The sequence below is a fragment of the Magallana gigas genome, chromosome 9 (assembly GCF_963853765.1).
Source record: "Magallana gigas chromosome 9, xbMagGiga1.1, whole genome shotgun sequence".
NCBI lineage: Eukaryota > Metazoa > Mollusca > Bivalvia > Ostreida > Ostreidae > Magallana > Magallana gigas.
The window spans coordinates 32,624,810-32,639,326 of record NC_088861.1 but is presented as its reverse complement, the minus strand read 5'-3'; the positions used below and the strand labels follow the sequence as shown (position 1 = coordinate 32,639,326).

At 31.2% G+C, this 14,517-nt stretch overlaps 1 protein-coding gene across 6 annotated transcripts in view; it reads right to left on the bottom strand.

Annotated features, from left to right (window-relative positions):
- Positions 1 to 7,279: 7,279 nt before the first annotated feature.
- LOC136271554 (uncharacterized) overlaps positions 7,280 to 14,517 on the bottom strand; it is a 29,262-nt gene continuing 22,024 nt past the window's right edge. For 2 of the 6 annotated variants that reach the window (XM_066071793.1, XM_066071794.1), the window contains exons 5-7: positions 11,322 to 11,430; positions 8,349 to 8,479; positions 7,290 to 7,650 (exon numbers count right to left, since the gene is read on the bottom strand). In XM_066071793.1, the coding sequence (XP_065927865.1) occupies positions 7,619 to 7,650; positions 8,349 to 8,479; positions 11,322 to 11,430 (272 nt within the window). In that variant the 3' untranslated portion in view covers positions 7,290 to 7,618. Of the gene's footprint in view, positions 7,651 to 8,348; positions 8,480 to 11,321; positions 11,431 to 14,517 lie in introns of all 6 variants that reach the window. The other 4 variants (XM_066071791.1, XM_066071792.1, XM_066071795.1 and 1 more) reach the window with 3 other exon arrangements.

Sequence of the window (14,517 nt, the reverse complement as noted above, 5' to 3'; positions counted from 1 at the left end):
ATTTTGTATGATAATTGGATTCCGAGTTTTTAGATAAATACATGCGTGGATCGAAGGATTGGGGGGGGGGGGGGGGTCAGAGTTTTTTAAACTTACATAGTACAACTATCCAAAATTTGTCTAAGCTCCCCCGGAAAACAAGAATCCCTGCCCTTTCCCGGGAAAGAATTCTGACCGCGCATGTAATTATATATGAACTTAAAGAAATAGAAGCCCATTTTCTCTTTTGTAAGCAATAGGAAAGGATCAAAACAAATCCAGATTTTGGTCTCAAATAAAGTAAATATTCAATTCATTGTTTAAACATAATAAAAACATACTAGGTACAGTGGGTTACAGTGGTGTACAGTATTTGTCAGTACCCTGTACAGTGGTGTACAGTGGGGTACAGTGCTGGTCAGTGCCCCGTACAGTGGGGTACAGTGAGGTACAGTGCTGGTCAGTGGGTAGGTACTGTGCTGTCCAGTGGAGTACAGTGGCTCTGTACAGTGGGGTACAGTGGGATACAGTGTGGTACAGTAGCTCTGTACAGTGGGTGTACAGTGGATTTACAGTAGGGTACAGTGGTTATACAGTAGATGTCAGACAATGTCAGTCAATTTTTGGGAATATCAGTGGATTTTGAATTCAGTAGTGATAAAACAATGCATCGATTATTATATTAAGATATTTCTAAAAACATGTATTATTCTATGTGAAACAATAGAGTAAATGCCAATTTGCATAATACTTAGTGTGATCCCCGATTAATTAGACAACTGATAGGTTGCTGATTTTCTAGAGCTAACATTAGTACCAGGCAATATCCTTAACTAAATACCAAATGTATTGAATTTACTAAGGCATTGCAGATTTTTTAGTGTCGATACCTATTAAGTTTGCATTTTGGGGATCTCATAAGGGCGTCGTCTGTCCGTAACGCCGCCACCGAACTCGAAGCTAAACGCATAGGCGCCCAAGTCACCGTTCCGGATCACTGGATACAACAACGCGAAGACATTATGCGCAAGGTGTTAGAGGCCAAATTCGATCAAGTAATTGAATTCAGAGACAAGATCTCTGCAACTGGGTCATCCACTTTACTCGTAGAAGCCGCTTTTGACGACTACTGGGGATCCAGGCTCGACAAAAAAGGCACAATGTACACCGCGATGAAGGCGTGGCCAGGCAAAAACATTATGGGCCAAATACTTACCGACATTGGCCGATCACGACGTCCGAATGCACCGCAGCGGAAACAGTCGGTAAGAAACCAGAAGAACAGATCCTAATTATAATATTGCATTATTATGTAATTATATTGTATGTTAAATGTCAGAAATGCAGACATGTAATCAATGGAGTTCTTAAATATTTTGTCACTTAATTGTAGAGGGCTTAACTCCTGAGAAAAAAGAACAAAATTATACACATGGTTAAATGACATTGATGCTGATATAATATTATTACAGGAAACGCATTTTATCGATAAACATGAATTTAAGTATAATACAAGGTGGTTTGGAAACTCGATACACAATTTTTCTGATTCGCCATTTAGCAGAGGCACTTCGATTTTGTTTAAGAAAAATATGGAAATAGAAATTCTTGATACTCACAAATCAAATGATGGAAGGATACTTTCTTTGAACTATATTTTTGATGACAAAACTTTTTCAATAATAAATGTTTACGCCCCAAAATGATCAAAATGATCGAAAAAAATTTTTTGAAAAAATAAATTCATGGATTCGAAAATTCTCTATAAATAGTGAAAAATATCTTTATATCAGGGGATTTTAATTGCAACCTAGAAAATATTAATGATGATCAAAATATAAAGGCATTTAAAAAAGTACTTACAGGTAACAGTTTAATTGATACATGGTCAAACCTGAGACCAGGGGATATAGGATACACCTGGTGTAATGGGGAAAACATACCCAAAAGCCGCATCGACTATGCTCTCGTCTCAGATTCCTATGCATATCAAGTAAAAAACATTGTACTCCGGGAGATACCTGGTACGCACTCTGGGGGAACTAGAATGTCTGATCATAAATGTATTAAAGTAACTTTTGATATCAATTCTAACCAAAGAGGACCCGGGTATTGGAAATTGAACACCTCCCTTTTAAAACAAATTTAGTAACAATGCTCACGCAGACTGGGATACTCTAAAAAGCAAAATTAAAGAATATTCAATAAATCAAAGTAAAATGATAAATAAATCCTGCAAAATTAAGATTAAGGAAATTGAAAATAAACTGAGTGAAATAGATGGATCAAACACAAATTCAATAGATATAAACAAAAAACGGCAATTAGAAAAGGAACTAAAAGATCTTATCGATAAGAAAGCAAAAGGTGCTCAAATACGTTCACGCGCAAAGTGGATCGATGAAGGAGAGATTAACTCTTCTTATTTTCTAAAGCTAGAGGCAACACATCAGAATAGCAACAATATCAAATCCATAAAAAAAGGACAAGAATTCATAACTAATAGTAATGACATTTTAGGGAAACTATGTAATTTCTATACAGAACTCTATCAATCTATAGGCATTCATGAAAATAATATCAAGACCTATCTCGATAAAGTACACTGTGTAAATATTCTTAACGATGAAGAAAAACAATCTTTGGAACAATTCCCTACAATAAATGAATGTGATATAGCAGTTACAATGTTAAAGTTGAATAAATCCACTGGACTTGATGGTTTACCAGGGGAATTTTATCAAACCTTTTGGCCAGAACTTAGAACTCGCTTTTATAATTGTCTACTCCAAACTTTTAATGATAAAAATATGACTTCTTCACAAAAGCTCTCCTTAATCACGCTTATATTTAAAAAGGGGGACAAATCAAATCTTGCAAATTATCGACCTATTAGTCTCACAGACACGGATTATAAAATTATTGCTATTATCTTAGCAAATAGGCTTCAAAAAGTAATAGACCGTCTTATAAGTAAACATCAATCTGCTTATATCAAAGGGAGAAACATCGGGATAAATGCTCGAACCATACATGATATATTTGACTTTTGCGAAAATGAAAATTATAACGAAATTCTTCTTTTCCTTGATTTTAAAAAAGCATTTTATTCGGTTGAATGGAATTTTATTTTTGAAACTCTCAAAAGATTTAACTTTGGTGATAACTTCCTCAGCTGGATATTCATACTCTATAACGAACCAAAATTTAGATTAAAAAATAACGGATGGATTACAAAAACATGCTCTATGAATAGAGGCATTAGGCAGGGATGTCCTGTCTCCGCTATAATATTTCTTTTTGTGACGGAAATACTATCTTTAACCATTGTGGAAAACAAAGAAATTGCTGGTTTCAAAACCCAATATATGACAAAAGAAATAAAATTGATTCAACATGCAGACGACGCTACATTACCGCTTAGAGACAAACAATCACTAAAGGCTGCGCGAAAATGTATAAATAGTTTTGGTACGATATCTGGCATGTCGTTAAATATAGACAAAACAGAATGTATGCTTCTTGGTGATTTGAAAGGAACAGAAAACACAATACATGGAATTAAAATCAACTTTGAATGTACAAAAGTACTAGGTACATATATTGGACACAACAAAGAAAAGTGCATTGAAAAAAATTGGGGAGATAAACTGAAAGAACTAGAGAGACTTTTTGAATCGTGGAAAAAAAGAAAATTAACTATATTCGGAAAAACATGTATTATGAATAGTCTAGCTATTTCCAGATTAATCTACAATATATCAATATTACCATCCCCAAGTTCTGATATTATTAAATCTATAAATAAATTGATTTTCAATTTTATCTGGAATAAAAAGGATCGAATAAAACGAAAAACACTTATCGGAAATGTAAAATATGGCGGAATAGGAATAGTAGATATAGAATCAAAAATCAAAGCTATTAAATCATCTTGGATATCTTATATATTAAACGGTGAAAATAACTTGCTCTATTTTCTAGAAAATTTCAAACTGAAAGATGATGACATACTTTATATATTACATACAAATAAGATAGATCTGCAAAACCACTTTCTTCTAAAAAAAGCTACCGATATTTTACAGAGAGATATTTGAAGCATTTAGCTATTCTATAACCACTAAAGAGGCAAATGCTATGTCAACCCCTGAATTTTTACAACAGCATATTTGGGGCAATAAAATGTTCATGTTTAAAAACAAAACACTTTATTTTCAAAACTGGTTTAATAAAGGTTTTAAATATGTCAAAGATATTGTTGACGAAAATGGGCTAAAACCACTGGAATTCTTTTCGAATATATTAGCCCAAAAGAACAATTTAATCTGTGAATATTTTATAATGAAAAATGTATTTCATAAATTTAAAAAACAGTTTGTCCTAGGTCTGGCTAAACATACGACTGTTATTCACAGACCGCAGTTTCTATTTCATGGTAACATATATGAATCGATAGGTGATAAAAAATGTAAATTTTACTATAAGATTTTTAGAGATCACAAATTTGAAAAGCCATACTATATCAAGAAAATACTTAAGGACCTTAATATTGAAGGATTAGAATGGATAAAAAACATTTATATAAACAAAGTCCTTAACATGTTTGACAAACAAATCGCAGAATTTAACTATAAACTATTAAACAACATACTTATAAGTAGAGACTATCTCAGTAAATGGAAAAACGATTCTAGTACATGCTTGTATTGTAAGCACTCTAATGAAACAATTAAACATTTACTATATGATTGTACAAATGTAAAAAAAAATATGGAATATTGTTAGCATTATCTTACATTTTGTTGTTTCATGGAAATATGTAATTGTTGGACTATATAAAGAAATCGATAACAAAGTTATCGTTTATAATAATTATATATCGTTTGTAGCACTTAGAATTTATAAATACAAGATGTGGTGTAGAATAAATGATGATATTGAAAAACCAGAAGACATAATTTCGCACGTGAAAACGTCCACAAAAATGTTTTACTTAGCCCTGAAAAAATCAAAATATAGTAATTTTAACATAGATATGCTTAAGCTTTTATTTGAGAAGCTGAAATGTTATTTTTGAACTATGATTAACAATGTATCACAAAACTGATATGGGCTTATGTTTAATATGAGTACATGTATACATCTTCTGGATGTCTCGTCTTCATGTATCTTCTTTTTTTTCCCTTATGCATGTATTTATTTTCCAATTATAAATTAATTTCATATTCCACGCTACTGGAGGGTTTCTGTCTCTCCAGTGGAGCTGCTCTAGGGGAAAACGAGGACTCTGTAAGATGTGTGATGATATCCCCTGTGGCAGCAAACATATGTACATGTATTTCATTATATGAACGTCATTATTTAATTCAAGGACGAAAATCATCCATCATATTATATTTGTTTAAATGAGATAGTCTTTTCGTTATATACGTATACTTTTATATTTTCTATAATATGCCAAACATTACATTATATATTTTTCTTTCTGTTCTATTGTTACTATTATAAATACTTAAATGATTTAGAAAAACTACTATTTCTGTGTATTATTAATATTTTTCTTTATATGCTTGTATTAATGACACAACTCAAACTGAATATATATATATATATATATATATATATATATATATATATATATATATATATATATATATATATATATATATATATATATATATATATATATATATTATTGATATTAGTTATAACTTATCGGATCCAGGGGGCCCCTGGCACCCCAGGTGACGATATACCTGAGGGTCTCTGCGGAGATGTTGCCTCGCTTGTAATGTAATTTATTGAATAAAAAATATATATGTAAAAAAAAAAAAAAAAAAAAAAAAAAAAAGTTTGCATTTTGAATAAAAAAAAATGTAATTAATTATTTTGGTCAAATGTATCTATTTTATAGTAAACAGAGACAATGGAACACTTACGCCATATGAACAGCATTTTACGTACATTAAGCAAATTCCTGAAAAATTACATCTGTTCCAGCATTTCTTGTACAATTTTCAACATGTTAAGAAAAAATCTGTAATAATAATATGATAATAAAAAATGAATAATGATAATATCAGTTACATACTATTATGCTAAAGCAAAATTACCTTTGAAAATGTTCCTAGAGCTTATATTTTTCAGAAAATTTAATATAATGAATGAATAGCAACGACCATTTTACTCTCTAACTCGAAGTGATATTTGTAATCAATATTTATACATATTTTTTTCTATTTTTTTTAATCAAGATACGACCACAACCTCTGGAAAAGGTTCTCTTACTTTAGATAACGATACCGTCTCAACAGAAAATAGCAGGTATTATAATAATAAAAAGCTAGAGTCAAGTTCAACCAACGATGCGTTGCTATTATACATCAAAATTGTTGGAGGTGTCGATGTATTTCTGTCTTTCCTTTATATTGGTATATGCATGTTCGACAGGCAAATACGATCTAATGGAGCAACAAACACGTATGTCATCATGCCCGGAAATAATTCAAGTTATGAAAATGTCGATGTGTTTTTTTTCATTGGAACAGGCATCCACGTCTGGAATTTTATGATTCTAATATTTCGGTGTGTTAATCATTTGGTAAAGTTTCCACTGAAGTCAGACAAACGAAACGTTTTTGGAATCATTGTGTATTTGTATGTACATAACACTGAATATGACAATTGTAAACCATCAAATTCAATAATTCCCTGTTCTTATATTTACCTTTTTATTGTAATGTAATATCATAATTTGTGTTAATATACAAGTGTCCAAAAGACTTTAGTGTTTGCATTCTACATTAAAATAATTAACACAAATAAACGTTAAGGCGACGCCTCGCTGTGACCATATTTAATAAATCATTTTTCTTAAAATACATTGTATAGAAAACATGACAGATAAAATCATGAGTTATGAAAGAAAGGAGACGGTGTTCTGTTAACCTCAAAGATTTCAAGGCTACGAGTTCCAAACAGATGCAAATGCTAAAAATGATATTATTACTTATCATCGGTTTACATTAAAATTCCCGGTAGCCTGAAATATAAATAAAATGTACCTACATATCCATATAAATCCTGTTGTTCAAGTGTCTAAAGATATATACATTACAAATTGACAAATGTGTAGATGTGTGTAGTTTATATATATATATATATATATATATATATATATATATATATATATATATATATATATATATATATATATATATATATATATACCATTAGTTTTGTTAAGAAAATATTATATTATAGTATTAGTAAAACATGATTTTAGACAACGTTACGATGAATTATTTGACTGTTTTCACAACTTTATTACTGTACAACATGCACACTATTATTTACTTCAAGATCTACGTGATTTAATCCAAGAAAATAAACATGTACGTAAATTAAGAGATGAATGCATAATGCATAGCAATAGCTCAGTTGAAAAACATATAGCACACAATTTGAGAAAATATTATATTCTGTAAAAGGATTAGAAATGAGATCTTAGGATTCAGATCAAATTTATTGAAAATATCGCAATATATGGTTCATCGACAATTATACCAAAATAGTATAAAACGTTATATAAATAAGAATGATATAATTAAAACTTCAATATTTTCTCAACGCTCTGTTAGCAAGGGCTATTCAGGGGTATGTTGGACTCTGTAATAAAAATATGTTATACGTATATGTTATACATGTATTTTTCAAATTTCAGTAGACATAAACAACATTTGCTCATTTATCATATCATAAAATCGAATTTATATATCGCTTCACACTTATCAGGTATAAAATATCATTAATGAATAAAAATGTTTATATTTGATGTCGATACTCAGATTCGATGCTAAGAAGTGTCTTCATGAAATTGTGACATCTGGTCTTAATCGATTCGTTATTACTTTTTTGTTTCTTTGAGCATATTTTTACAGAATATCAAATGAATTTCACACTTATATGATACAGAATTTACAAAATGCTATTAAACAGAAACCGGTATTTTAAGAACTTTTCAATAAAATATGCCCCCCCCACCCCTTATTTTAAAGGGTTAAAACAGAACTTTGGACGTTTAACAAAAGGTCCCTTAGTTTATGTACAAAAATATGCATTACATAGTCTCTAAAAAGTATTTATAAAACATAAGCCACAGCCGATTGCTACGAAATTAGCTACTTTATACCCAATACGGTTTATGGGTTTTGTAACTAAGACTTTCATAATAGCACATTGAAATTGTTATTGGCAATTTTAGATAATGAGTGCATTACGGGTCGTAAAACTTTTTACGGTGATTAGATATGGTTAATTTGTAGATGAGCTGTTTGACAATGAAGGGATCAACAACTATTTATTACCACTTGGAGACCGCCTAGACTTCATGTAAACAAATATGGTGGCGGCTGTTATTACAGCTATCAGCATAGCAACTCCAGTTGCAACAAAAATCATAGATGTAGGTTGATCATCATCTGCATTTGGCCGTGAGCTAATAAAAGAGTTTAATTGCAGCGTGTAAGTATACATGTGCAGCATTTCAAATAAACTTTTCCGTGTATTTTTAGTATATATTTTACATCTATCGGGTAATGTATCCTCTATTCTTAAGAAAAACTCTTATGAATCACAGATCTATAAATACAATAAAAACATATAAACAATAAAATGCCTCCTTTGATGATTTATGCGGCTTATATATACAATTGATGCCTATTCCCCTTTTGTTAGAATTAGAAATCGGGGACGTTCCATTTTAATATATAGATTAACAATTATACCGTATAACGGGTAATTTTTACTGCTGTGATTTTTTACGAATTTGTCATAAAATAGGTTGATTTGAATTTTTACGCGTTATATTTTTACGAATTGGACAAGTCTGTAAAAATTAAAATCATCTGTGGTAAAAGGGGGAAAATTTCACAGTGACTTTGTTACGTATACAGTTATCACACATACAATTCAGAAAATCGTTTTTCTGTTAACGATTCCTTATATTTATGATTGTGTTTATACTAGGGATGTAAATCGGTCAATTTTAAGTACTCGGTTACTCAGACATTTTTCCGACCGAGCACCCGGGTACTCGGTAAGAGTGTAAATAAATATGAACAAGTACATTGATAACTGTTAAACCTTGGTCACTTTTGTAGAAATTCCTCCTTATGTTTAAGACGAATGTGATTTAACATGTTTGTCGTTCCCCCCGTTTAGGATAAGTTTTTTTTCGCACAGCTGACATTTTACGTTTTTTGAAACTTCAGTTCTTTTAAAATATTTCCAGACCTTTGAAGTCGGTGGCGGCATTTTAGGTCTGTTCTATTTCTCTACTGTCTGCTATCTAATTTATATAATAGACTATATAAACGATGTTCTGTGAAAAACAAATCATTAAAGTAAGCCGAAAATAAGGGTAGAAGACAGCCAAAGGTAACAGGTGCTTGGTTACGATAATTACTATATAAACACTGCCACAGGCGATAACGGTCATTTAGCATATTTAGAGGCGTAGGAAATCCTAATTACTGTATGTACAAGTGACATTCTTACCTCATACATTTAACTTTATTTCATATGTGATATACACTTTACTTATTCCTATTTATCTGGGTATCATCATTGATGTCCACCATGTGCTCGTCTCAGTTCGATTTACCGGGAAAAAAAGAAAGACAACTCCATTTCAATTTTTTTTCTCTCTCTCTTTCTTTCTCTCCCAACCAAAAAAGACATCGAGCTACTAACGTGGCATTATACGTAGTTTAAAAAATACTCAAACTGAATAAAAGATCTGAACTGTTATCACGTCGTGTTCAAAAACGCTCAAATATACCTACATGTACACGAACAGCCGTCAGGAACTGAGCTGAACATTACTCTCATACGTAGGATGTAGATATTTACGTGCGGTGTTTTTTTACTTCTGTGAAAATTTACGCGTTTAATTTTTACGGATTTATAAAACTCGTAAAAATTAGTAAAAATTAGCAGCACGTAAAAAATACCCGTTATACGGGTATGTCTTTGATTATCATATCATATTATTGTATAATTCAATTTGTCTGCACGGCCTGGCATGTTGATAGATAGGCGATATTCCCCCAAAAAACTGCTCAATGCTTAAATAAAGAAAGACACCATTGCGTAATAAAATTACATATTTAGCATGAATCACCAAATAAAGAAAGCATTTTATTGTTTAAAATAATCAACATAAGTTGAAACATATAAGATTATATGATACGAGTGTTCAACAAATAACCTTGAAGTCATGAAATCCAATTTTTCATACTTCAATCTAATCAAAATTAGACTATAAACCCGCTATTCCCCAATGTTAAAATGCTTAACGAACTTTCGAGTGCGTGATTATACATAAAATGTTAGCCTATCACATTTAAGCACAAAAAACGAGTTTCAAAATAGTTTGATAAATTTATCTCTTCTAACGCTAACCTGCTTATTTTTCAAAGTTTATTTTTGCCTGCCCAAAATGTGCAATATCGTTCTGATCTCACATTCAGCAACGATTCATAAAAAAAAGAAAGAATAAAACAAACTTAGAATCGACACATACACTTAGCTATGACTTTGTTTACTCCACGAAGTACCTCGGGAATTTAGAATCTTTGGTGATAAAGAAACACACGTCCGAACTATAACCAATTTTTTTTAACATCAGTTATTTCATGGTCTTTATGAAAGATTGCTCTGGGATGGCCCCGCGCAGGATGTTATTAGCCCATCGTAGAAGAGCAGTTTTACAATTCTGATTTCAATTAGATTCATTATACTTTTGAACATAGTTTATAATTAAAGTATTTTTCCCAGTGTTGATATATTTTCATTTGGATTATTATTAAAATATTATCACCGATTAGAAATTAAATTTTAGAATTGTTAACTATAAAGATTGACAGATAAAACCAAATTTGATAGACTTATTATAATAGATCAAGTCTTGAAATGTTTATCCCATCATCTGCGATCTCTTTCTTTTTCGGTGTTCATTTGTTGAGGAAATATGCATAAAATAACTAGTTTCCAAATAAGTAGGTACAACAGTGTTGCATGATATGTTTAGAAAAATAATTGAAGACATCAATATAAGTTATAAGCCTATAGTAATGTTAATGGCTATTTCAAATCACCTGAGCAAGAAACATCAAAATAAACTGGGAAATTGGTCAAAACTCAAATGGGCTGTCGTTTGAGATGTCAGGCTTTTTTTCCTTGCTCTCTACCTGAGAAGAATGGCGTATATACTTTTAGAGAAATTTTGCTAACACTATTTATCTTTGGTCAAAATCTGAGAATGTAATTCAACATACCCATTTGTCTGATTTGGGCTATTACTGGAAACAATGGTGAATGTAATTTGTGTCGTTTCCATCCCTGGTTTCTTTGATGTACCTTTTGCTAACTTGAAGCATCCCGGATCTGTATAACAATAATCCAAACACCTTGTTTAAAAAATAATCTAATGATTTTAATTGAAAAAAAGAAGAAACATAATAGCTTACTCCCACAATTTATTATGCAGCATCCTTTTAAGCTTTCAAATATAAAAATAGAATATACATTCGACTTCGTCTACATCATAAAAAATAAAATGCCTCTTTTTATTCCTTGAAAACGTAATTGAAATTTGAATAAACAGTGCACAGATATATAATCATAATAGTGGCGTGTTGACGGAAGTTCTTTTAGCAAATTAAAATTAAATTTCGTTATAGTTATTTTTATTCATAAAAGGATAGACAAGTAATTTTTATGTTTTGGCAAATAAAGGATAAAAAAATAGAACGGATAATTATAGACAGCTTGACAGATTAAAGAGTTGACAGGTCGATTGTTTGCCAGGTCGACGGGTAGACAGGTGGACGCGTCGACGGGTTGACAGATTGATAGGTCGACGATTTAAGAGTTTGATGGGTTGGCAGGTCGACCTGTCAATCGTTGACCTGTTAACCCTTCGACTAGTCGACCTGTATTGATACATAATTAATGATTTATTTATATTGACTTTATTTAAAATTGATCTAAATAATATTTCATATTTTGATAAACATTGTATTTAATGTATATAATAAACCGATTTACTCATTATAATTTCAAGGGAATTCTTTTTGTTTCATACTGAACTTGACTCAATTGTTGTTCCATTTCTTAACTTTAGTCCATACACAGTAAATTATTTGGTACTATTTCTCATAATGAATAGAAATTGAAAAAAAATGTTATAAAGTCATTGTCCGATTAGTGTGAGTTACAGGCGCTTTATTTTACTTTATAATCTTTAAATTAAATTGTCAATTTACTATCTACAGGTATTATAAGTCACATGGTTTGTAGTTGACCTAATATGGTTTATACATGGTCAGTGAATTCCAAATAGATATTTTTGACCATGTATAAACCATATTAGGTCATCTACAAACCATGTAACGATCATATTTTACTGACTGCCTCACGTTTTTAAACAAAATTACAAGTTTCAATTTAACGAGGCCGAGTACAGAACGAGTACGCACGCTTTCGCGCAGCGTTTCATTTGTATTGTGACGTCATCGTTTTGCTTTGTTGACGCCATGGCGTAATAGTTTCAACTGCAGATATTCAGCGAAATTTGTTGAAAATAGCTCGATTGATGCGTAAAATTGATATTATATTGTGGAATAAACATAAATGTCTCGAAGTATAAGCTATATTTGGGCTCGGTTCGAAAACGTGAAGAGGGTTCAGCAAGCATAGCCCTCTGTCACGTTTTCTTTACCCGCCTAAATATAGCTTGATTTCTATATTTCAAGACAGTAACCATGTATTTTATATTAATGACCCTTGATATGCGATGTTATATATTTATTTAGTACTTAAATGTGTCTGAATGTTTTAATAATACTATAAAGATCACCATTTCCGTCGTTGTCAAATAAAAAAAATAGCCATTATCTGGCACACTGGGAAATTGGGCACACAAAAAACAACTTTGATAAGACCCCTGGATCAAACCGGGAGGTAAAAGTGTTTTTTTTATTTGACCATTTGATGTCTTTAAGCAATAACTTTAATATGTAAAACAGAAAAAGAAATCCCTAGGGCAGAAGTTTAAAAAAAATGTAAAAAATGTGCAAAATTGATACATTTCAGGCAAAATCCCATAGGGTCCCATGTTAAAGATTAACAAACTTTGAGATGACCCCTTGAACAAACGGTGTGGTAAATGTCTTATTTTTTTTTCTTAAAATAATAATTATATCAGTAGAAATTCATGTAAACAATTTCATTAAAAAATCTAGGGCAGAAAAAATTAGACCCGGCCTCGTTAAATACGAAATCTGACGTCATAATACTCTGATAATGACGTCATAATGGGGGATATATTTCATACTGACTATGTATGGGATACACGTGGTGTCCACGTGACTTTTGTTAACCAATGATTTCCGTACAATTTAGTAGGAGATATAATACGTGTACTTTATATGCATTTAATTACAACCAGGGACATATTAGTAACTATCATAAGATTATAAGTCTCGCGTGACAAAATTTCTAAGGTAGTTTTATGCATCAATATTCTTCTATTCTATTGAAAACATTAACATGAAACACTTAAAAAATAAGGTATATGTTATTTTCTTTCCTTTCCGTATAGGATCATAATTTATTTGAAATTATTTATTTCACAAATTTTTTTTTACGTGGCACTTGTCTCGAGTGAATGATGAATTCTTGTTTTCAAACAAAGGGTGCTTACAGTAAGGTTTAGTTACGGTTGATTGCTTTCAGTTCAGTAATTACTTTTTCAGAAATGTTTTCAATTTTAAGAGCAAAAAGCAAACCTGCATTGAAAAAAAGAAAATCGAGGTAAAATACCAATTGCACAATCCGGTATAAAAAAGGTGTTTATATAAACCGTTGATTTTAAGAAAAGTAAAATCATGCCAACAGGTAAAATCGAACCAGGATATAAAACCTTTCGATATGCGGTGACATCGGTGAAACCAACTGAGCTTTTTAAACCTTACAGGTGTACAAAGTAACACGTATAAGTAAACAACTGTATTACAAAAATGTTATAATTTTTTGTAGGATTAATGCAATTTTTGACATCAGAGCAGGGGTGTCCCTAAAAAATGCTGTCTTAATGTATTCCTTTGAGCAAAACCTATCAAAATACCTTTTTTTGTGGGGGGGGGGGGGGGGGGGTGGCAGGCCTACCCTGGGTAATTTCTAAGCCTGGGCTTCCATAACACACAAAACAAACTTGCGTCTCGTCCTGTTCCGTCAGTGTTTCACCAAGTTTGACCCGTACTCAGAGTTCAACAGACGTCCGAAACATATACTCTGGGTTCATAAATATTGCCCTTTATGCATTGAAACATTTTTTTACTGTCTGAAACCAGTAGATATATTTACTGATACAACAAAATAACAGACAACACTCCCGTAAATATACCATTAAACTTTCAAATATATACAAAACACTTTTGGTTGACTTTTGAAATTTGCCAATACAAGTGA